General features: G+C 43.3%; 1 protein-coding gene across 3 annotated transcripts in view; it reads left to right on the top strand.

Moving 5' to 3' along the window:
* DCAF4 (DDB1 and CUL4 associated factor 4) overlaps positions 1–15,111 on the top strand; it is an 18,468-nt gene extending 3,357 nt beyond the window's left edge. For 2 of the 3 annotated variants that reach the window (XM_024197495.3, XM_024197496.1), the window contains exons 3-14: positions 209–300; positions 1,227–1,384; positions 2,935–3,017; positions 3,785–3,887; positions 5,254–5,397; positions 6,139–6,188; positions 7,782–7,861; positions 9,966–10,061; positions 10,172–10,269; positions 11,022–11,198; positions 13,055–13,169; positions 14,683–15,111. In XM_024197495.3, coding sequence (XP_024053263.1) covers positions 209–300; positions 1,227–1,384; positions 2,935–3,017; positions 3,785–3,887; positions 5,254–5,397; positions 6,139–6,188; positions 7,782–7,861; positions 9,966–10,061; positions 10,172–10,269; positions 11,022–11,198; positions 13,055–13,169; positions 14,683–14,897 — 1,411 coding nt within the window. In that variant the 3' untranslated portion in view covers positions 14,898–15,111. Of the gene's footprint in view, positions 1–208; positions 301–1,226; positions 1,385–2,934; positions 3,018–3,784; positions 3,888–5,253; positions 5,398–6,138; positions 6,189–7,781; positions 7,862–9,965; positions 10,062–10,171; positions 10,270–11,021; positions 11,199–13,054; positions 13,170–14,682 lie in introns of those variants that run through there. The other variant, XM_024197497.1, reaches the window with a different exon arrangement.
* The last annotated feature ends 9,269 nt before the right edge of the window (positions 15,112–24,380 follow it).

A 24,380-nucleotide genomic window follows, 5' to 3' on the forward strand; every position in this document is an offset into this window, starting at 1 on the left:
AACGTTGCCGACCCCTGGTATACATAATATACTAAACAGCCTTGCCAAATTCTACTCACCTAGGGAAAATCATTGTTTTTAACAAAGCAAAATAGCTTTTTCATTAGAATAATCTTCGTGGGAAAGGTGTGTGAGGAGATCTTACATCTGGGCTGGTAAATTTTCAAGACAATTTTGCAAGCCGGACATAACAGTGCATTATTGTTAGGTGTGAACAAGAGGAACCATGGAACTCACTGAATGCAGACACCAGCAACAGCGGATCCTCTTCTGAAGTATGTCCTAGCTCTCCAGTGCCTGGTAAGGGACCACTGTGTGCAGGGGCCAAAAATCAGCACCTAAACATTGGGTGCATGAAGATAGAAGATCCTGTCGTAGTTTACTTCGCCTCTCTAATATTTATAGCCATCTGTGGCAGAAATCTTCTAAAAGTTACGTTATTGAAAGAGTTATGTTAAATAGACAAAGAAAATATAACAATACAACACACCCCTGTGGGATGTGTTGATCCCAGAGCTCAGGCTCCAATCTGAGTCCAGAAGTCTACACAGCAGTGAAACAGCCCTACAGCCAGAGCCCTGTAAGTCCATGTCAGCTGGCACGGGCCAGCAGCGGGTTTTTCTTTGCTGTGTAGACGTACCCTGAGTGAGCCAGCGCAGTCCACAATTGAAATGTCTCATGGATTATAGGTATCTAGGTATCTAAGCCTTTGATTTGGGAAGTGTAATTAGGAAAGGGTGTTTGTCCTGGGGAAAGGGATTGCTGCTTTTATGTTTGGTCGATGATCAGTTGTCCATTGTTCTTGGTGTTTGGGGCATCCTAAAAAAAAAAAAATTTTGTCAGCAGTGTGTCTTTTGTGACTTATTTATGCTCAAGAAGAGTGGCCATGTCTTTGTCTGGAGCACCTTTCCCTGTGTTTCCCCATTTCTATTTGCTGAATTTAATCTCCATTACAGCTGGTCTCCCTCTCCATATCCCTGTAATGACATTTCCTCTGCAGATAATAGGAGCATGATCTGGCTTTTGCTGAGGTGGCCATTAATGTAATCAATACCTCTCCCCATTTGTGACCTGCCAGTCTGGAAGCAGAAGTTTCCATGTCCTTTTTGACTTGGAATCCCCAAAGTGGCTGTCTCTTGGCTGCTACTATGGTATTGGGTGAGGTCAAAGGGCAATAGAAAAGGTTTGCTCTCAATCTGATTTTGTTTGGTATTTACTCTTTATAGAACTACCAGGATTTTACTATGACCCTGAAAAGAACCGCTATTTCCGCCTGCTCCCTGGACATAATAACTACAACCCTCTCACCAAAGAGAGCCTCCAGTACAAGGAGAAGGAGTGCAAGAGACTGAAGCTCTTAGAAGAGGAGGAAATGCAAAAGAAGGTGGGTTCTGCCTCTGAAATTTCATTTAAACTTTACTGTGCTGTGACCCAAGACACCAGGATGGGCTACAGGTTATAAAACCCTCCAGTTTCAGCTTTGGTATAATCGCCTCTAATGCTTGATGTTCAAGGTCAAATATTCAAACATTTGTTCATACCCCCCCAAAAAACTATGTTAAGATGGAGTTATGGTTGAGACTACATAATCAGTAATTTAGGGTAAAATACATTACAGGGGTGATGTAATTATCTCAAAACCAAGTATGATAAAGTCAGGAAATTCACAGTTAAGGTTAAACTTAAAACCTTAACTCTGCCCTGTCACAGAGTCTTCAAACAGTTCATTGATAAAACTCACTAAAATCTTGTGCCTATGCTTTTTTTTTTTTTTAAGGATTAATAGTCCTTTTTTACATTGTGTCCTTTAGCATCTGCTGAAAAAAAACTTCTATGAAGAATTAAAAAAAAATCATGAGTAATCCTTAACACTTATTCAAATGTAGCTTGAGGACAAGATTTTAGTAAATTATGGGAAGTTTGATGTTTCTATGGTTCTGTTACTGAGATCATAGGGCAAAAAAAAAGTCTGACACAAGGTGCTAAACTTCTTAAAGAGCCCATTTTTAATTTAATTTTAATTCTTTAACTGATTTATTTTTAAGTTTTCAGAACAAATGAATTCTCTGAGAGAGAGTAAATACTATCGTTTGGGGCCAGGATATGCTTCCTTCGTTATGGAGTCAGACCGATGTCTCCATTAAAAAAGTGACTACATCAGTGGACTAGTTTTCACAGGCACTGTGCACTTGCAGGTCCCATTAATCTCAATGGGAGCTGTGGGTGCTCAGCGCCTCTGAAAGTCAGGCTCCAACTGCCTGTTTGATTAAAAAGTGACTTTCAATCTACGTTAAGTCTACAAAATGGATTGTAAAAATCTGGTATGCTTTGCCTTGCCGCAGCTCCATGTACTATTCCGTCTTTTGCTTTCATGAGCACTGAAAGTATTCAGCCCAACTGTAAAATGACAAATGGAAAAGCTTGGTTAGTGCAACATTAAGGTTGCACAGTTAAAATAAAAAAGGAAATGCCAAAGCTAAAGTTTCTATGGCAGCATTAGGTGGCCATATTGTATTTCAGAGTTTTTGATTTAAGATAAGAATTTGAAACATTATTTTGTAGTGAAAATGGTACATGGATTTCGAACCGCAAGATGAGACAGTCACATAGTATTAAGCAAAAATTGGATAATTATGTGGAATTCAGTAGACTGAAGGGCAGTCAGTTAGTTTTGTGTTTGGAAGCAGCCAGACACTATTCTGGAGGTCAAGAGGGAATTTATCCATTGATAATTCGTTTTCCCCCTCAGAGTGGATATTTTGACCTTTTTTTTAAGGTGGGAAGTGCTTTGTTCTCCTTTGAAAAACAGCTTTTAAATACAAGGGCTTAGGGATAAATTGTTCCCCAAATATCCCAGACATGAAGGGACCATGGGCTGCTTTTGATCCTATGCAAGCACATAATTGCACACTTTCATTTGTTCTTTTTTAATAGAAAACATCCAGAGCTGGATTGAACTCATCACTTGTCTTACGCAAGAGGCAGTTAGGATTACTCAGCTCCACCAATTATTGCAGGTAAGATAATTTCAAATCCTTTTTTCACCCTATAAAGTCCTACTGCTAATGTTTTTTTTGCCATTAATCTGTAGCGTACCCCGTTGTTCCAGTAAGGCACAGAGCTGGGGAAGCATCGGTAATAGATACAAAAGTATACACTGCCTTTTTGATAAGACAGCCCATTGTTTTCTGTGCAGCTTTTCCATAACATTTTATACAGCACATGCCTACAGAATGGCTCATCAAGTCTCCCCTAAAATGACAAGAATTAAGATGCAAAAAAATATTCTCTGATCATCGGGTTTTGAATAGTTTGAGTGCGAAATTTCCCATCCTTAACATAAATACATACTCTCCTGCACTTTATAAGCATATTGTAGAGTTTTCCCTTATGTAAATACACTTTAATGGACCTAGTCTACAGGAAATTTCTCTTTTCCTTAACTTCCATGACTTCAGTGGTGCAAGTGAGAGTGCTACTGTAGACAGTGTGTCAGCAGATGCCAGCAACCTGCCTTCTGCAGTAGAAGCTGATTGGGAAATTGCATTGGTGGGACAAGGCTGGTGTATGTACAGATGGGGTCCCCGAAGATTATATATGGTGACTTCCTCTGAGTCTTGGGATCTGAAAGTTGCTCGTGCTATACATTGTTGGGGCTGCAACCTGCCAGCTGTTTACCTGTTGCCTAACCTGCTGAGATAAAGAAGCATCTCAATGCCTTTTACCCAGAATTCCTTTCATTGGCATTAAATATCAGCATAGTTAAACATGTTTTCCTTTATAGATTGGTCCACGAATTAAAGGTGAACTGCATGCAGAGGAGGAAGGTAGAGATTCGGAGCCCAGATTCCTCAGTTACTGGAACCAACAATTTTAAACTAATAGTGGTATGTTATGGGCACTTCAATTTTTAAGGCTAGAGAGCACTTGGCTATAGTTATTTTCTTGTGAGCTCTGGGATTTGTAATAACCCAACATATAGGTTATGTACACTGGGAAATGCTTTTCTTTGTAGCAGATTGTATTAGCAGTTTCTCCTCCCATAAAGAAGGTATTCCAGATTTGGGCAGCTCTGGGGCCAGCTAAGCATGAATATGATATCTTTTCCCTGTGACCATTCTCCTTTAAGCAGTCTGCACTGACTGTTTTCCACTCTTTTGCTGGACTGAATAAATCCTTGGGTCAAATATTGCCCTCAATTACATATTTATATTGTGGTAGTGCCCAAAATGTGCTGGGTGCTTTCTTAACACCTAGCCTGAAGAGTTTACAATCTGCAAAGACGGAGCCAGATGAAGGGTGGGAGGAAAGGTCATGAAGATAATTGGCAAGCTCTGCTGGTGAGAGAGGAGGACAGGTAGGTGGGTAATGGAGTATAACAAAAGAGGGAGGAGAAAGGGAAAGCATGAGATTAATGGAGTGAATGGGGGTGGAAGAGTCAAGTCAGTGATTAGAGCAGAGTTTATAGTCCAAAAAGTCTGTGCAGATGTTAAGAGCGACATCATGAGTCTCTGGATCTGAAGGGGGTTTTTGTGGGTTGGGGGAGAACTTCTGATAGCAGAGGCTACCTGGGAAGCTCACCCACACTGAGTCCTGGCTGTGTAGATGGGAGTGAGGAGAAGCAGGCTGAGAAGCCCTGAACTTACCCCTACTCCATGGCTCCTGCTATGACTGGTGCTGTGGTGTGAAGCGGCTTTCAGGGGCAGGCATCTTACAGAGGCTGCCTTGGAAGCTCCCTGCTGATCCGGTCCATGTAAGTGAAAGCTGTTGAAGCCAATGGGGGTACTGAAAATTTCCACTGGTTTAAATGAGAGCAAAATCTGGAACTCAGGACCAGCACTTTGATTGCAGCGGCACCAATCTGATCCAGTAGGGGAAGGAGGCTTTCAAATGACAGAAAAGTCTACATTTACACTGAATGAAAATACTTTATGCAGGCCTCATTTATGTGCTGGAGCCTGTACTTACTGATTATGCTTCCTCATGATAGCAAGATCTGTCCACAATGTCATGCCAGAACTCAGCCAATAGGAGACAGCATTCATTATTGTCAGGTGTTGAAGTGGAAAATAGCGTATCTTAAATGTTTTTCTAGTGAATCTCTCTAGAATGCAGATGGCCACACACATGCAGTGTCTGTGGTGCAGGTGATGGTGGGAAAGCAAAGTTAATGGATTTCTCATTGTGGACCCAAGCAGACAACCTAAAGCCAGGTCTAGTTTAATTGCCCGTAGTGATGCACTTCTTTTGCAGGCAGACACAGCTTGTGAGCGGATATTCACTGTGAATGATGTAGAACATGGAGGGTGTAAATATGGTATCATCAACCTCAGTGGCTTAGGGAAGGACTCTCTCACGGTGGAGATGTATGACAACCTGTACTTCACAAACCGCAAGGTACCGTTCTTCCACTGGCTCCTCATCCAGGAGGATTTCCTTCCGTTCTGGAACTCTCAAAATGTTGTACAATGGGATGTGTGAGTAGAAATGAGGAAGTGGGGAGGGAAGGGCAGGGGGAAGGAAGAGAGAATGGAAGAATCCAGCAATAAGGGATTGAGTAAATTTAGAATCCACAGAGACCTGAGCTCTGATACTCCTGAATTGCTTTTGGAGAATGGTGTTGCAAAGCAGTCAGTCCAGCACCTTTCATGAGCAGTATATTTCCACAGAATTTCCACAGAATTACTCTTGGCAGCACTTGAAAAGAGAGGCCTTGAGGGATTAATTCTACTGCTGATTTGTTTGCTCTGTTTTGTCTTAAGAAAGAAAAAAAAAAAAGCCTCTCTTTGAATGGGAAGAACTTTTAGGACAAAATACGACAACCTGTAGGTGCCCAGTTCCATGGAGAAAAACTGTCTTAGTTAAGAGGTTTGCTGAATGGGCCCATCCAGGTTTGGGGAGACTTTTTTGGGTGCTGACCTTTTTCTGCTTCATGCAAGTACTAGCAAGAGGCTGAAATGCCTGTCTCTCTTTATTGGGCTAGTCATCACTAGTAATTTTCCAGGTTGTTCTTGGCATTCTCCAGTATACTAAGAGTGTGTGCTCAGTTTTTCAGACTTATGTGGAATGTTTGAAAATGCACTTTTCTGAATTAAACAGGAGACAGCAAGTATTGGTCTGTCTTGCTTTTGTTTGTAGGTGAATTCTGTGTGCTGGGCATCGCTGACTCATCAAGATTCCCATGTTTTATATCCTTTTTTAAAATAAATAAATAACGCTTCACAAAACAGAACATAAGAACGGCCATGCTGGGTCAAACAAAAGGTCCATCTAGCCCAGTATCCTGTCTTCTGACAGTGACCAATGCCAGGTGCTTCAGAGGGAATGAACAGAACAGGTAATCATCAAGTGATCTGTCCCCTGTCGCCCATTCCCAGCTTCTGGCAAACAGAGGCTCGGGACACCATCCCTGCCCATCCTGGCTAATAGACATTGATGGACCTATCTTCCAGGAATTATCTAGTTCTTTTTTGAACCCTGTTATAGTCTTGGCCTTCACAACATCCTCTGGCAAAGAGTCAACAGGTTGACTGACAGCCACTTATCAACAAGAAATCCCAAGTACCTGCCTCAAAAGGGCTTAATGGGTCACTGGAAAATAACAAAAGAAGCCCTAAAGCTGAAAGAAAGTATGTTGTTAAGTCATAAGTACACATGGCAGCATTCAGATATATAATAAGTCAAAAGACAAGGATCTCACAACCTAACCCTCAGAGTTAACACAATGAATAAATTACATCAAATCACTTTTGGGTATAGGGAGGAAATAGCAGGAATGACAAAGTAATGGGCTGGGGTAGGAAAACTCTCAGAAGAGCTCTTTAAAGTGTTTTTCTATTGTGAACCTATCAGGGTGTCAGGTTTGGGATTGGCAATGGGGAATGTCTGATTAGAGATTAGTGGCAGAATGCTACACAAAAGATGCACATCTGTACTGACGGAGGCTTGCGTGGAAGGTGCAGGGACACAAATGGGAGAATGTGAAAGGAGCATGGAAGTGAGGTTGTTGGCAGACAAAGGGTGTGTGCTGGAGTATTAGCAAACAAGGGGAGATGTAGGCAAGTGTTGGATTCTGAAGGCCCTTGAAAGGGAGAACAAGGAGTTCAAGAAAATTATTCAGAAAATGGCAAGAAGCCAGTGGATAGAGTGAGGGAGCAGAGTGTCATGGTCATACTACCGGGAGAGGAAGAGGACTTTTCAGAGTGGTGTTTCAGACCTGCACTGCAGCAGGCCTGGAGTTTTCACTCTCGCCCATCTATTGATCGTAATTCCATCACACTGATCTGGAAAAATAAGTTTAAATCCTGCCCATACCTGTTACTACCTCCAGAGAGCAATGTGATACAACCCCATTTTTAATTTTTTTATGCACTGGGAAAGACCGACCCAAAGTAGTTTGGAAAACGTAATTTTTTATGTCTTCACTCTCCAAAGTTCTATATGTGGATGATATTTTATGATCGGAAAAATCAGGAAAGATTTTATTATTCCTCCCACTGTCCTTCCCTGTTGGGTAACGTTAAATATTAAAACTAGAATCATAGAATTACAGATCTTGTCCTCTAATTCCTATGAGAGAAGGGGAATGAACACCTCACGGGTGTGATGAGGCTTAATTCATTAGTGACTGTAAATCACTTTAAAGGTCATCCGAGAGGCACTGTTGAAGGACAGAATATTATGTGTACCATGATTCAGAGGCATCTTCCCCCCCGAGTAATGTTATGCAACATGTGCCACTTCTGGGAGAAATCTTGGTTTTCTTTAACAGGCTCCAGCAAGTTGTGCCTCATGGGGATTGCAGAAACTCCAGGCTGTGCCAGTCTGCTTCCAGCATCCTTATTCAGCAACTCTAACCCAGGTAGAATACCTTTCTGTTCTGGTTAGAAGTTGTAGTCTGAAGAGGGCCTAAATGAGGGGTGACTTCTGTGTTTTCATTCTCTAATACTTTGAGTTGTTTTGTAAGCGTCACAAGAATGAATATTAACACTATGTGATGAAGCCCAAGAACTGATTTGGATAGTAATAACTTTAGGAACTAGTTAATAAGGATAGCTTATGGCACCAGTTGTTAACTGTATGGTACTTGGCAGAAAATGTACTCGCCTATATAGTAAATGTTTATCTGGAACTTTTCCTATGTAAGCTATTTGGCCTCCCTTAATACATAGAACCTGGATAGATAGATAGTCCAATAGGTGCTCACTCAAACTATCTGGTCCTTTCAAATGGAGTGAACCAGTGCACAATTGTTCTCCCAGGTATGACCTTTGCCCACAGTAGTTGTTCACATACGTTTATTGATGGGACTATTTGAGATGGCAGTCCTCTTGTAGGTCCCTCTGCTCCTCTTCCAGTACTGATCTCCCACCCCCAGCCTATGGCAAGCACTGTGTATAGTGTTCAGTCATATGAAAACGTGAATATTAAAGAGAGAAGGTTAAAATAAACTGGCTTTAATTTGATGGGTGTGGCTACATTCCCCTATGTTGTATTTGTGCTGTTCCTTTTCATAAGGGTGGAATCTCCCTTAGTTGACTTAAGTCCTCACTATGCTGCTCTCTCCAGGTCTCTTTGTAGTGTCATTCTCGAATTTTGCTACACCTCTAATTTTTGTGTCCTGTGCAAGTTTGGCCACAGTTAAATTTACACCAAAGAAGTGTCTGATGAAGACAAACATGTAAAGCACCTTGATGGGGTGAAAATACATGAGTTATTTCCAGAGGCTTTTTAAAAACAGTCACATAGCGTTAGTGCTAACAGGAAGGGTTGCTGTTTGAAGACTGCAGGATGCTTTACCAGTTGACAAAAGTAGTTCTAGGGCAGTGGTCCCCAAACTTTTTCCATTGTGCCCCCCCTTACCCATAATGGAACCTGTCCATGTGCGCGCACACACCCCGAACTGTGGTCAGGAGCCATGGTCAGTTGCTGAGGCTGGAGCTGTGGCCAGGAACGGGGCTGAAGCCGGCACCTGAGCTGCAGCTGGGGTAGAGGGCGGGGCCAGAGCCAAACAAGGAACAGAGTGGGGCTGGGTGGTGCTCCCTCCCTGCCTCCTGTGGGGGCTGGCCCAAGCCCCGCTGTGTCCCCCTGAATGTTCCTCCGTGCCCCCTTAGAGCGGTCACACCCCACAGTTTGGGGACCACTGTTTTAAGATCTTTTGAAAATCACTGCTTTCAGATACATAAGACACCTGCAGTGTCATCTCTAACCCTAAACTGAGGGCTTGGCCTTAACATACTTGTGTGAAGTGAATAAAAACTGCACACTTAGGAACTGTCAGTGGATTTAGTTTTGAACTGGGTTGGGAGCTGAGGGAACAGTGCAAATCTCGTGTGTTGCTATATAATTAAACTTTGCTAATTCAGCAGACAGGAGGGCCAGTGTAGCATGTTCAAAGCTGTGTTTGTCCAAACAAGAGCCTTCCTCACTTCTCCCCCATTCCTTCCCCCCACATGAACATAATTTTAGTGCCTAATGTGCTACTTTTTGAAAATCCTTATGAATTCTCAGTCAAGGGGAGAGGCAGGGGCATAGACAGGCTTTGGCTGTTGGGGAAGGCGAAATGGTGTCCTTATTCCAATGCAGTTGTATTAAAGCACTGTGTATACCCAGTTTTTATAAACCTTGAGAATGTGGGTGCATTGTGTAGCTATTTCTTTCAGTCTTCCCTCCTTTCCCCCAGAATCATGCCTATGACTACAGAGTAGTTCTCATGGCAGTGTTCTTCGGCAATCACTCAAGCATCAGGTAGAGCAATCTTCTGTTTCCAGAAGAACAGGGTGGGTAGCAACAGGCCTGTAACTGGGTGGTTTAGTGCACTGGAAGCAGAAAACCTGAATGTTGTAAGAGGTACAGAGGCCTGGTGAAATTTTCTAGGGGCACAGTTAACTTGAAGCTTCCTCCCACATCTCCTTGTGGTGCCTGGGGGCTTCACAGTTTGTTCTCGTCCCTGTTGCCACCCTTAGGAGATCAGCCTGGAATGCTTTGCAGCTTCAAGATCTCCACTGCCTGGTCCTGTGCTTGGTGCTTGAACCCCCAGGCTGATAACTGCTTCAGCACAGGTAAGCAGGAGTATATTTGTACTACATCTCAAGGGGAAAGATCTCCACCATCATGGCCTCCAAGCTGTATTGCCCAAATGATGGCCATGTATTTGTTTTATCTTTCTCAGGGCTGATGCGACGAGTCCTTGTGACCAATGCAATGACTGGTCATCGGCAGACATTTGGAACAAGCAGTGATGTACTGGCACAACAGTTTGCCACCCAGGTAGAAAGGGACATGGGCCTTTGATTTCTTAGAGAGATGTATGCATTGCTGGTTTTGTGGAACCAGCAGCCCTATACTCACTGTGACTACTTTTTGTGGTGGCTTCAGTAGCTGCTCAGTAATGAAGTTGACACTTGATGATGTGGCTGACCATGGAAAAGCAACAAAAATAAGCTACACTGATTTCAAGCTCCGTTGGAAATGTGGGGTGGGATGGGGGGGAATCAATTTTGCTAAATAGAAAAGGGTTAAAAAGAAAGTGAAACAACAAATGCAAGGAATTATAATACGGCTTTGAAGTCATAGTGCCTATTATCTGAGCATCTTAAAGCACTTCACACACACTAAGTATCTGTATTTGTTCGCATTTTACAGATGGGGAAAGTAAGGCAGAGAGAGGGTAAATGACTTGCTCAGAGTCAAAGTTATTGGCAAAGGTGGAACTAGAACTTAAGACTCTCAACTTCTGTTCCCCGATCTAACCACAAGACCAAGCTTCCATTGCTTTTTTACTGCTAAATGTTTGAAAGCAGAAGGAAAGTCCTAAGTTGGTTGCAATGTTTTGCAACGTGACTATGCAATTCTGTTCTTGTGATCCTCCATGTACAGTGATAATATTCTGGCACTACAATGAAGGGCTATCTTATTACTTGAACCCTTCCTACGAAAGTGGCCACAACTGACTAGAGAAACCTGTCTGATACTGTTAAATGTTACAAGACTCATCTCCCTGCATGTTCTGGTTTGTCTAGACTCCAGTGCTGTACAATGGCTGCCGTTCAGGGGAGGTTTTCAGCATTGACATTCGTCAGCGCAGCCGGAGGGGCCACAGCTGGAAAGCTGTCCGTCTCTTCCATGACTCAGCAGTCACATCTGTGCGCCTTCTCCAAGCTGAGTACTATCTTATGGCAGCAGACATGGCTGGAAAGGTAGAGTTTCTTTTTATGGAAAGCTAGATAGTGTCTCATATGTTCTGTTGGCCATGAAAAACCTGAAAGAGGATGCCTCTGTCTTTAGAGAGTTTGTTAGTTCTTCTTTGTCCCCTGCCCAATCTCTCAAAGCTTTCCCAGCTCACTGATTGGTCAGAAGGAAGTTGTGAATGGTTTGCAGATGTCCGTATTCTCTGATCTTTACTCCTGGTTCTGAGATACTTGGAGTTTGGCTATGTCTACACTAGCACTTTTGTTGATATAACCTGTGTCACTCTGGGGTGTGAAAAAAACACATCAGGAGGAGGGATAGCTCAGTGGTTTGAGCATTGGTCTGCTAAACCCAGGGTTGTGAGTTCAATCCTTGAGGGGGCCATTTAGGGATCTGGGGAAAAATCTGGGGATTGGTCCTGCTTTGAGCAGGGGGTTGGACTAGATGACCTCCTGAGGTCCCTTCCAACCCTGATATTCTATAATTCTAAGCGCTGGTGTGGACAGTGCTATGGCAGCGGGAGACACTCTCTTGCCAACTTAGCTATCATCGCTCGTTGGAAGTGGTTTAATTATGTCCACAGGAAAGCTCTCTTCCATTGGCATAGAGCAGCTACATGAGTGATTTTACCGCAGCTCAGCTGCACAGGTACAGCTGTGCTGCTATAAGCTCACTAGTGTAGACATGGCCTTTGTCTTCTCCAACTGGTGCATGAGCACAAAGCACTGGAACAGCCACAACACGCTCACTCAAGAACTTGGAATTCTACTGGGATTCCCTGACTCAGATGGAGATGCTACTTGCTAGTCAGTGGGTCATTATAAGAAGTCTGATGCAGATCCTCCTGAGCAACTCCACCAGAGAGGATTCAAGAGCTGGGAGATCCACTAAGAAAGATATTTTCATAATGAATTAAAGGCGAATAGGGGCAAATAGAGAATAAAGGAGAGGAGAATGTGGAGTTTATGGAGGAGGTAAAACAGGGAGGACAGGGAGAGAAGACAGATAAGGAGAGAGAAAGGCAGAAAAATACAGAAGTTCATTTTTCCTTTGACTTCTAACAAGTTGCCAGTGCAGCGTATGGTACCACAAAAGTTGTATTCCATTGCCCCAACTAGCTAGCACTTGCATCATTCCCTAGAAAAGGGATTAGTAATGCTTAGCACTTCATTTAGGTCAACATCGGTATGGAACTCAGAGGTGTGAAAAATCCACACCCCGAGCACCATAGCTGTGCTGACTTAATCCCTGGTGCAGACGCAGCTAGGTTGACAGAAGAATGCTTCCATCGACATAGTGACTGATGCTCCAGAGATGGAGTTCCTACAGCAGTGGAAAAACCTCTTCCATTGCTGTAGTCTGCATCATGGTTACAGCAGCATAGGTAGGTAAGGCATAGCTGTGCCGCAGTAGTGCCCCTAGTGTAGACATGGCCTAATCAGTTACTCCTCACCACAGCCTTGTGAGTTAAGTAAATAAGCAGTATTATCTCCTTTTTACAGATGGGGAAACAGAGATGGGGGATGGAGTGGTGGTGGTAGAGTGACTTCCCCAAGGCCACCCAACTAGTCTGTGGCAGAGCAAAATTAAAACTCAGTCCTTTGCTCAATCCACTAGACAAGTTGCCTGCAATAAAACAAATGGAACGAGCCTTTTTATAAGTGGTTTCCCACAGCCAGTATCCTAAACCAGTGCTTCAAATAATGGTGTCTAGGTGGTAATTCCAAAACTGAAGGAATTCACTTAGGAGTTTGTAAAACTTTGGGTGTCTACTCCTTTCTCTCCCTATCACCAGCAACAACTGTCAAAAATTTCCCCTGCTTCACTAAAATGGCCTTTCTTCTATTACCACTTCCACTTGCAGATAAAGCTATGGGACCTGAGAGCAGTGAAGTGTGTGAAACAGTACGAGGGCCATCATAACGAATATGCTACTCTCCCTCTGCAAATAAATGAGGAGGAAGGGCTTGTTACAGCAGGTGTGTCAGCTTTTCCATAGTGCATGTATGTTTGGTTCTCTACACCCAGGTATGTGGGGCATTTGTAGAGATAGGCTATTGGAAATTACGTGGGCATTCATTCCTTTCTGGCTTTGGAAACAGCATAATAAACCACAAGTGTGTAACTCAAAACAAAAATGATTTGGATGCATTTTAATTATGAGGATGGTCCTCTGGGTTTCAAAAGATATGCTCCAGCCAGTAGGATTTCTCAGTCAGAAGTTAGGAAAGACATTGGAAGACAAAATGGAAGAGAGTGAGTGGCAAGTGTCTGATTTAGAAGTAAAAAGAAAACAGTACTAAACATTTTCATGAGTCCATAAAAAGGGTAACTAATTTACATAGAAGGACAGATGTCCTGGAAAGTCATATTAAATAACAGGAGTATATTGGGTCTTTTCTTTGATATCCAAAGGAGACAGTAGGATGAAGGGGAATGTGATGGGATGTGTACCCCACACAGGTTCTGAGGGGATTCATGTGGGCCTGAGAAGTCAGTTAAGATACTTGTCAGCACCTGCAAGAGAGAGCCAGGCTTAACTGATAATGAAGCCCCACTGAGGAAGGGCTGGGTTGTGATTATAATGCTAGGAAGTTTGTGGCAGAAATGGGGTGCAGGGAGAGAGCCAGCAGTCACTCTCTGGGGGGATAGGAGAGGTAGGAAGCATCTAGGGAGGCAGCAAAGAATCTGAGGGAGTAGGCCTTGGCTGCAAGCTTACAGGGTCCATGGGTTTGAGCCCAGAGTAGAGGGAGGGCCTGGGTTCCCCTACCAGCCACCGAGAAAGGTAGGGTGAAACCACCTGTGGTAAGGGGTGTAAGGACAAGAGCCCAGAGACAGAAGGAAGACTACAATAAGGTAATTGGACTACAGTTTGGTTGTACTCGGTCACCCCAAAAGGGGCAGATATAAATATTGTGACCTGGCGGGAGGGCTGAGTTATGGGAAGACACACCACTGTGGTGACAGAGTGCATGTCGCTAGGGGGTGCCAGACCAAAAGACAGTTGATACACCATGCCTGGCCACCAGGAGGTGCTGCTGCAGTGAAGGGAACCCCTTTACAGGGGGCTATAGAAACACCAAGATATTCCTGAATTTGTTCGCTTTTTCTGGCATTCGCCATAAGCAGCACAATTATGGTAAGAGATTTTTTTTTTTTCATTATGATTGATAATAAAGAACCTAGCAGTGGGGATACTGCTTTGGATAGTGACGTACTAAGCTCTATGTTGCCTGATTTTTTGAGATCTTGCCTACAGTTATTTTTATCCATCCCACCCTATGTAGACTAAAATATTTGAGTCATGTTTTTCCTTTTTGGAGGAGCTCAGGATTTTTTTTCATGCATGGATGGAGATGGGCAATGGTTCTTTTGTTATAGTGTATTAAATACCTTTTTCCTCTTCTGGGACCAGAATTTTTCAAAGGTGGTTATGATCATTTATGTGGAAGCATTTCCTTGTCCTGATTTGCAGTGCTTTTTCCTCTCCAGTTGGTCAGGATTGCTACACAAGAATTTGGAGTCTCCAAGATGCCCATCTGCTCAGAATGATTCCCTCTCCACACCCATCCTCCAGGGACTCCATCCCCAGTGTGGTGTTCTCTTCGAGACTCGGAGGCAGCCGAGGAGTTCCTGGCCTGCTCATGGCAGTCAAGCAGGATCTCTACCACTTCTCTTACAACTCAGATAATCCATGTTGTCCCTAGACCGGGTGTACGGATCTTCCAGCCCCCCTGCGTGACTCAAGAGACAACTGTTAGGTGTGGCCTCTTATTGTCACCATTGCATTGACTCAAGCTGTGGTGCTGCCCTGCCTGCTCTGTCTGTGGAGTTTTGAACTTTGCCCAGCAGGCTCAGCAACTTTCTACTGTATCTGCTCTAAAACTACCAGGCAGTTGTAAATAAAAGTGACAAACTGTTCCTACAGAGTACAGGTTTTTTTAATTCAGCTGAGAGTTTGGAAGGAAGGATCCTTTGTGGGATCTGACTTTCAGCCAGTAGCTGAAACTCATTGGCAAAAGTTGAATAGGAAAAGCTAACTGTTCCACCGACTCTCCAATAAGGGGGAGACATGAAAACGAAATGGGAGGAGAGCATCCCAGACAGACCAGAAAGTAAGGCTGCTCTATAATACCAGACAGAGATTGGTTAAAACTGGAACAGTCGGGCTTCCAGGAACACAAGCAACCTCAGAGATTACAGTGAACGTATTTAATATAAGGAGTTCTCTTCATCTCACAGGGCTCCATACTAACTGATATTTTGTGTAGCGTCTTTCTAGGCCTAGTCACTTTGCCTCTCTAAGCCCCCCCTCTTTCTACTCCCCATCCCCTTTGATGCTCTCTGCATTCTCCCAACACAGCATGCTGTCCCCCCTTTTCTATGCCATTGTATCTTTGTCTTCAAATTTCTTATTCACACCACCACTTATTGCTGAAATACAAAACTCTGTCCCTGCTAGAACAGTGAAACATTAAGGAGAGTGCTTCCTTTACTGGAAAAAAGTCACTCAGCGGGAAAGTTGTGTCTGGACAAATGCCAGTGAATAATATATGTACAGTTTTTTATGCAAAAACGGACTCCAATTCTCAAATTAACTTTACAGAACAAATAAGTAGGCTAATTCCTTCGGTTACTAATTCTTGGTCTATTTGTGGCTGTTTGTTGAGAATATTTGCAGTTTGCAATTCATGTTTTGTTTGGTTATATACTTAAATCATTGAGATTTTTTTGTTTTTCAGTTGGATTGGGTAAATGATTTCCATATCCAGTACAACTTGGTACAAATGGTGACTGTTACCAAGTACTGTTCAATTGAGAATTGGCTTTTGGAGTATTTGAAGTTTAAAATGTCTTTTGTAGCGGCATTTCTGCTAGTACCCCCTGAGCTGCTTGAATGTTTGTAGAAAGCAAAATAAACAGGGGGTTATGAACTCCATTGAATCAAAATTCAGTCTTGAATTTAAAGCAGTACATTTAGAACCCCCACCCCCACTGTTCTCCCAGCTGTAGTCAAGACCCTCGTCCTAGATAGGATAATGATCCTATAATATTTGTGTGCCATTGATGTGGGAACACCAGCTAAAACAAATGTGGCAGGAAGGCATCTTGTTTTTTTCTAGTGCTTTCTTCACTCCCCTTCAGCAAAGCCCATTAAATGCAAGAAGCTCAGCTGCTGTGCCTGCTGTTTCCATGAGCTAAGCATTCATGATGAGCCCCCGCACACACATTCATCCCCACCCCCCGCCAAAGTCCCTCCAGCTAAGGCTTCTAATTAAGCTTGTGATGGGGGTACAAAAGAAGAGCTGGGAGTGCAGGCCGTGGCCAAGGGCACTGGAATAACCTCTTTTGAGCAGCCAGTAGGTAAGGCAGCTAGAAAGGAAAGGCCCTAGTGCCCTCCTCCTGCATTCTCAAAATAACCTACTTCCTCTACCCTGTTGTCCCAGCAGAGGGACTGTGGTCTAGCAGGAAATGCCAGACTGGACCTGGTTCATTCAGGTTCAGTCTCCGTCAGTCAGAGGCATGCTTGTTTACTCGCTCATATGTAAAGCCCTGCAAATCCGCAGATAATCCGCGGACCATTTTTGTGGATCGCAGATGGATGCAGATTCAAATTTTGTATCTGCGCAGGGCTCTACTCGTATGGAGGAAGATGGGGAAATTTTTAAGCTCTGCTTCTCAAACACCTGTTTGCCCAAGGACTAAGCCTATTAGCCCTCATGAAAAATACTTGCACTGCCAGGCTTTCAAAACCACACACATTTAACTTCAAGTGGCTCTCTTCATTTGCCTAATGGAAGTCTAGTGATCAGCTCAAGCTCAACATGGCTAAAACAGAGCTCTAAATCGTCCCTTCCCACTATTCCCTTTCTCAATTCCTGTGGATATCACTGTCACCCTGCCTGTCATTCTGGCCTGTAGGTAGCCTCTCTCTAGGTTCTCATATTCAGCCTACATCTAAATTCCGCAGATTCTTTCCACACATCTCCTCTCAGGTACAGCCTTTTCTATCCATCCACAGAGCTAAAACTCTTGTCCAGGCTTTCATATTGCATCTTTATTACTGAAACATTCTTCTCCCTGGCTTGACCAATGCAGTCTTGCCCCTCTCATTACCATTCAAAATGCTGCTGCAAAGATACTTTTCCTAGCCTGTCGCTTTGACCATGTCAGCCCTCTCTTTGCATCCCTACACTGGCTCCCCCTTCCCTATTGCATTCTATTTTATATAGGTTCTAAGACTGCATCAAACACAGGCTGCTTGTCTTCACTTTAAAAGCCCTTCATTTTCTATGCCCACCCCACCAATCATCTCTCATTGCTATTGAGCTGTTAGTGCTCACCTCTGATTGGCATGATGATGGGCCAATCTCCATTGCCCACTCAACTTTTCAAACAAGCACTTTTATGCTTTCTCCCATGCTGCCTCTCACGCTCTGGAGGGGCTTCCTGTAAACAGCCTTAAAGCTACTTCATGATGGTCTTACAAACCCTCCTTTGCCAGGATGCCTGCAAAAAAACTTGACAGTAGTTAGGCTGCTGATGTGCTGAGACACCACAGCCTATCGTGCTGGCCGTCGTCCCAGTGTTTCCTTGTGCTCCCTTGTCTGGCTGTATCTGTGCGTTATCTTTTGTCTTGTATTGTACTTAGATTGTAAGCTCTTTGGGGCAGCAGCTGTCTTTGTGTTGTGTGTTTGTACAGCACCTAGCCCAACGTGCAAGACTGGGGCTCCTAGGTGCTATGGTAATATTAATAAATCAAGGCTTTCTCCAGCCACAATTAAACCCACCACCTGCACTTACCTGTTTGCTGGCTGTGGCTACTGCTATCCCCGCTGCTTTCCCCTCCTAGCTGGGCCCTTCATTCTTCGATCTGCCTCCTCTATGCTTCAAAAGATCACTGTGCTCCCCACCCCCCTCCTTCCTGTAGAAACGGCAGTGGCTCCAGCTGCTCCCTCCCTGTTAAAGGACCAGCAGTAATTGTTTGCTTCCTGTCTCCCTATACCCTCAAAGGAAAGCGTAACTCCATGTTTTTGTGGTGGGGTCCTTCCCAACTGCCTGCTATCCAATGCCAGTATATGGACATGGTCCTAGCAACAAGAGCAGTTTCCCAGTAATTGAGGGGAAGAAGTTGGGCCTTGTCCAGGGGCAAGCCATGGCTGGACAGCACTTAGCTGACATCTGTTGGGGGTTGGGACTACACTGATGTAGGAATCAAGCAGAAATTCTGAGAAGAGCCCCTCTAGGTTTACTGAAGTAAAGAACCTTACAGACACCCAGTTGTTCTCCTCACAGTTATAGCTTCATTTCAGCAGAGAATGAGTCCATGTTTGTTACCTTAGTGAAACATGTTACTATATGTGCCATGAGGTACTGAAAGCAGCATACGATCCTCTTATTAGTCACTTATCTCTGCCCTGAGTGAGATTTCTCTTAGCACTGAGCTCCTTAATTCACAAAGGGAACATTGAAAAATGGCAGCCCCAAACCTAAAAGTTACAGGAATGACAAGGTGGGTATTACTCCTACTGAGTGCAACTGCTGCAGTATTTCTCCTTGGCTGCTTTTCTTTCACTCCCTGCCTACAACCCCAGAACCATGGAGAAAAGTCCTGGCTGAACAAAAGGCAATGACAAAACTCTGATTAACATCAGTGGTTCTGCTATTCTATTCATGACTATGAACTGTAGGCCCAATCCTGTAAAATGCTGAGTGCCCTCATCTGCTGAAAGGGGGGCAGGATAGCTCAGTGGTTTGAGCATTGGCCTGCTAAACCCAGGGTTGTGAGTTCAATCCTTGAGGGGGCCATTTAGGGAACTGGGGCAAAAATCTGTCTGGGGATTGGTCCTGTTTTGAGCAGGGGGTTAGACTAGATGACCTCCTTAGGTCCCTTCCAACCCTGATATTTTATGAAAATTTATTTGTGCCCTAGGAATGAATCCAACATCAGTTTAAGCTTCCTGGCCTTTCATATTAGTTCATTGCTCCACATATAGGTCTTGCAAAGTAAGGACAATTGCAGTGGCTAGTTTGAATACCACTGTTTAACTAAAGATTTACTAATGAAAATGAATTTTTAAAAACAAAACTTCATAACGTGGCCCTTTGAGTAAATGGTGTTCTTGTTTAGCAGTGGCAGGTGCCATTTCAAGCTGAGTCCTGCAAACACTTGTGTATGTGCATCACTTCAAGAACGTGAGTAGTCAAATTGAAGTCAATGAGCCTACTCTCATGCCTAAAGTTAAGCACCCACATCAGTGTTTGCAGGATCCAGACCTATCTGCTAACAGCACAATTTACTTTCTCTAGATCGCCTTTTGCAGCCATAGATTTCAAAGCACTTCACAAAATTATTATCCTCACATTACAGAGAGGTTAAGTGATGTCTTCAGGGTGTGGGCAAGTCAGTGAGAGGCAGAGTCTGACAGACCTCAGGTGTCCTTTCTGTGTTCCAACCAGTAGACCACAGCTGTCCATGCTATCTGTCACTGTTGTATCATCACTGTAGCTATGAACAGTTGTGATGTTTTTCTGACAGCCACCCTCTAGGTACTACTGCTTCCCATTAAGAAATCCAGTCTGCCACTGTAGAACTGCTTTTCAGAGTAGAAATGGAAGAATTTAACACCCATTTGGAAGTATTAGAAATCAGGGTTCAAAGCCTCCCAAAGGAAATTTCTACAATTAAAAGGCGGGGGAGGGGCAGGATGGGACTTATTTAACTCCAATAAAACTCTGATTTCTAAAGGAAGCTGAATTCTACAAGCCCAGCTTTGCAACAGCAGAGCTTTCAGATACATTTTTATTTATGCAATATGTAAACTATATTAATTAGTGACAATCTGTAATTCAATGCAGTGATCAAATGATTTATTACACTGAAGACGATATTGTTACACCATATACTTGGATTTTTGTAAGGGAATTGTTCATATGGGTAGTGGTCACTTCAATAGATGGTAGAAGTGAGAAAACTAAATACACTTCATTGCTTAGTTGCAATAACTGATCTTGCTCTTTGGCAGCTGCCACGTTGTTGACTTACATTAACTTCCTGTCACAGTGAATTGTTGATTTGCAAGGCTTGACTACAGTAATTTTCCCATGTTCTGGCATCGCTGGGATCTCTCAGCTGAAGTCTTTCCACTGTGAAAAACTTGAAGAGTCCCAAAATGCAATTGTGTGGTTTATGCTTGGCGACTAACAAAATACACGAGTCAGGATAGTTTTCTGTAATAAGCAGAGATGTTTGGGGAAAGATCGTAATTTTTATATGCATATGCATGGCATGATTCCCTCTCATTCTGTAATAAAATCTCTGATTCTTTTGCTATTGCTGAAAAATGTGAAATGGATTGAAACGAATAGTCTATTTGATTTTGGCAACAAGCAGGAAAGCAAGACCCCTCCCCTTGCTTTAGTGTGTTTTTTTTAAATGTAAAAAATACAATTGGCATTGCCCTGCTCTACCCAATAGTACCTTTCACAGGCAGCTGTTTTACATCTTCATTTCATTTTAAAACTGATGCTTTCAATCACTTTTAGCTCCGCCTGCTGTAACTTTGTGCTAGTTACTCTCAGCAACCTGCATTTTGTAAGCCCTTAGCAGTAGCACTTCGGCATCAACGGGTGTGGCCCTGCACAAACTGATTAGCAAAGGTTAAGGACCTTTTGTGGAAAATTACCAACTATATATATCAGAGGTGGCCGAGCCACATGCGGCTCTTTTACAGTTTAAGTGCAGCTTGCAGGGCCCCTCTTCTTCCCCCCACCCCTTTTTTCACCTACCAAACTGGGGGAGCTCAGGGCTTCTGCCCTGTGGTGGGGCTAGGGGCTTCAGTCCTGCGGGAGGCGCCTGCCTGGGCTTAGGGTTTCAGCCCTATGGGGCACACCTGCTGGGGCTAGGGCCTTCAGAAGAAGCAGGGCTGAAGCCCCGAACCCCAGCAAGTACCTCCTGTGGGGCTGAAGCCCCGAGACCCCCTTCCCCACAGGGCAGAAGACCCTAGCCCCACCACCCCACTGCAGGGCTAAAGCCCTGAGCCCCAATAGGTGTGCCTACCTCTCGAACTTCCAAAGATTATTGTATGTGGTTCAGAAGGTCAGTACGTTTGGCCATCCTTGATATATATTTTCTCCCATTTCAGTAATTTTTCATGATTTTTTTTTTTAATGAAAATTTTTCAAATCTAATTCTCCTACCTTACTTTCACTTTATGTACTTGTTTAGGAAAAAAAAGTAAAACAGTGAGAGGAAAAGGGGATTTTTTTCCCCCCATCAAAATGAAAATCCAGTCAATCCCTTTTAATCATTAGCAGCAGGCAAGGACAAATCTATTGCTACCAAAGGCCCAGATCCTGAAAGGTGTTTAGGTGCCTAACTCCCATTGAAATCAATGGGAATTAAGGCACCTAAGCATCTTTGAGGATCTGGGCCAAATTGCTTCTGACAGAGGCTTAACTCCAGATACTAGCACATTGCTACACTAGCTGGCGTTACAGTCATTGAAAGCATAGGTTGTCCAATTACACATTGAAAAGGGAAGATGTTCAATAGACAAAAATGAGATGCCAGCACAAACTCTAGCAGGCAGGCTCGAGGTAAGGGAACTACATGTAAAAGAGCCACAGCTAGTTCTCTGTATGGCCAGGTGGAAAACCCAAAAGCTTTCATGCTGTTAGTACACAGGCTAATCTCCCTTTCATAACAACTTGGGAACTGGTCAGTCTCCCAGGGCTTCAGCTGGGGCACTAGGGGATGCTGTAGCAGGCAGATGGGTGGTTTCTAGTTGTCGCGGGGCATGGCAGAGCTATGGATCAAGGAATAATATAAAAAAAAGCACAGAGTAGTTTTGAGAGCATGGTCAGGGGAGGGATTGTCTTGCTTTCCAGACCACAGACAAAAGGCCCAATGCAGAAGTGACAAATCGGGGAGTGTCAATTACAAGTGAGTAAACTGGAGAAAATATAACTCACAGTCCACCCAGACAGCAGAAGGGTGAGGTTATAGCAGGAAAAACACAAAACAGGAGGATCAAAGACAAATGTTCCTTTTCTTTCACATCCTCCTGCTAGATGCTTTTCCTGTCCCAACCCTGCTCTTCCACCCCTTGGTTGTCTAAGTTCCAGTAGTCTACAGTCACCATGTGCTAGATATACCTTATCTTGCCTCTGAGTTTGGCCCAAAAATTTCACAGTGTGGGGACATCTGAAAGTGAACAAATTTATAGTAACAAACCTCCTACTGTGTCTAGCTCAAAATTGGAGAGGAAAAATCCATCCTTTATATTCAGAGGAACATGCACCTCTTTACAGGTAACTGACACAGTCAGCTCATTTGAAGTAAATAAGTCTGAGCAAAGAACAAAATCATCTACGTTTCCTCTTCCTGAAATCTGAGCTGCTTACTGTACACCCTGTTAAAGAATTATTTTCATACTTGGGCAAACTGTCAGGCATATTTGCACGTCAATTCACGATTCTTATTTTAATCAATTTTTTTTTTTTTTTGGCCACATTTGCTAGAAAAGATGTAGAGGTTTCTTGATCCACTGTGAATCTGCCATCACTTTTCTGGCAAAAAAATACTATCAAACACAGACTACTTTGTTCTGTAAGTCAAAACAGTCTGTTATCTTGCCACATCTCAGACAGACTGTAATTAATAATCTTGCCAAGACAAGTGTTTACTGCAGCCACTGAAACATTACCATTATAGTGAACTGTGCAAGTTGGTGCAAAGGCCAAACTCCCACCTTGATTTACAAGACTTTAAACTGTGACTCTCTAATCAGTAATCTACAAAACCCATAAACTAGTATTTTGGAAATATACTGAAAGAGAATGGCATTTTTCATCTAACAGGGAAATAAGGTTTTGCTTTTAACCCTATGATGTTTCATTCCTCGATTCCAATAATAAGTGTTTTCCCTACCTCCCAAGTGAACTTCATTCAACTACTAGACCTCTTCTAGGTTGACATCGTGAAGCAACCTCCAGTTTGGGCTTTTCCAGAGCTCAGGAAAGGCTACCGATGCTTGGAGATGGACTTTTGCAAGAGTCACTCTATTTAGATGCTGTGGGAGTGTCTGCAAAAACAGCTTCTCTGGTAAGAGGTTGTGGGCTTAGATGCAAGCTTGGGGTAGGCACTGTCTTTTTGTCCTGTGTTTGTGCAGTGCCTGGCACAATGGGATTCTAGTCCATGACTAGGGCTCCTAGGTTGCTATGATAATACAAATAAATAATAATAATAATAATAATGAGCAAAAATGAGTTTATTTCAGGTCCTTCTTTTCCTAGTAAAAACTCATGTCTTCAAAATGGGTTTTCCACTTCCTGTCCTGGATGCTGCAGTGTTACCTGCTTAACACTCTGAAGCATTAAGCAGGCAAGACTCATTTTTCAGATTGTTTTCCCAGTTAAAAGTTTATGCTGCTGCAGAAATACAGAGCATTGTCCAGGTTCAAGGGAGAGGGGGTTGTTCAAAGCCATTTTCTTATGAAACACTAATGCCTCAAGCATAGAAATCTGGTAATCCCAGCTCCTGCTGGGCTCAATTAATGCACACATTCTAGGCATATTTATCTCCTTTAAGTGCCTGATCCAACGCCCATTTAAGTCAACATGAATCTTTCCATTGACTTCACTAGGAGATGAACAAGGCTCTCAACCAGCAGCTAGTGCTGAGCCGTCTAGGAACCCCTGGCTTTCTCTTGAGGACTATATTCCAACATGAGAGCAGGATCTTGAATATGACTCTCATTTTGGAACAGGGAAGGGTCTAAAGAAAAAGTCTGACTAGGCTCTATTCTCCCCACACCTGTGATACCTGATGCTGTCAGAACAGGGAGAGGGGAGGGCCTACAGTGGACAGCTTAGAACAGTGCTCTTTAACCTTTGTGGTATACAGTATTTTTTTCCCCTGGGAGGCTTTTGTAACCTGAGAATCTTTTTCTCCCTCTACCCAAGCACTCTCATTGGATGCTAGAGCATAGGACAAAGCACAGTGCATTAAAACTTAGGCCTTGTCTATCTGGGCAAGTTGCACCAATATAACCTAAGGTGTGAATTTAAACCAAACTAGTTAAACTGATGCAACCCCCCCACGTAGACACTCTCATTCTGGTGTAAGACTGGTTTATTTCACATTAGTTTAAATGGATTAGGAACAGATTTAAATTAAACTGAAATAA

Source organism: Terrapene carolina, unplaced genomic scaffold, assembly GCF_002925995.2.
Source record: "Terrapene carolina triunguis isolate 2854851 unplaced genomic scaffold, T_m_triunguis-2.0 Scaffold96, whole genome shotgun sequence".
NCBI lineage: Eukaryota > Metazoa > Chordata > Testudines > Emydidae > Terrapene > Terrapene triunguis.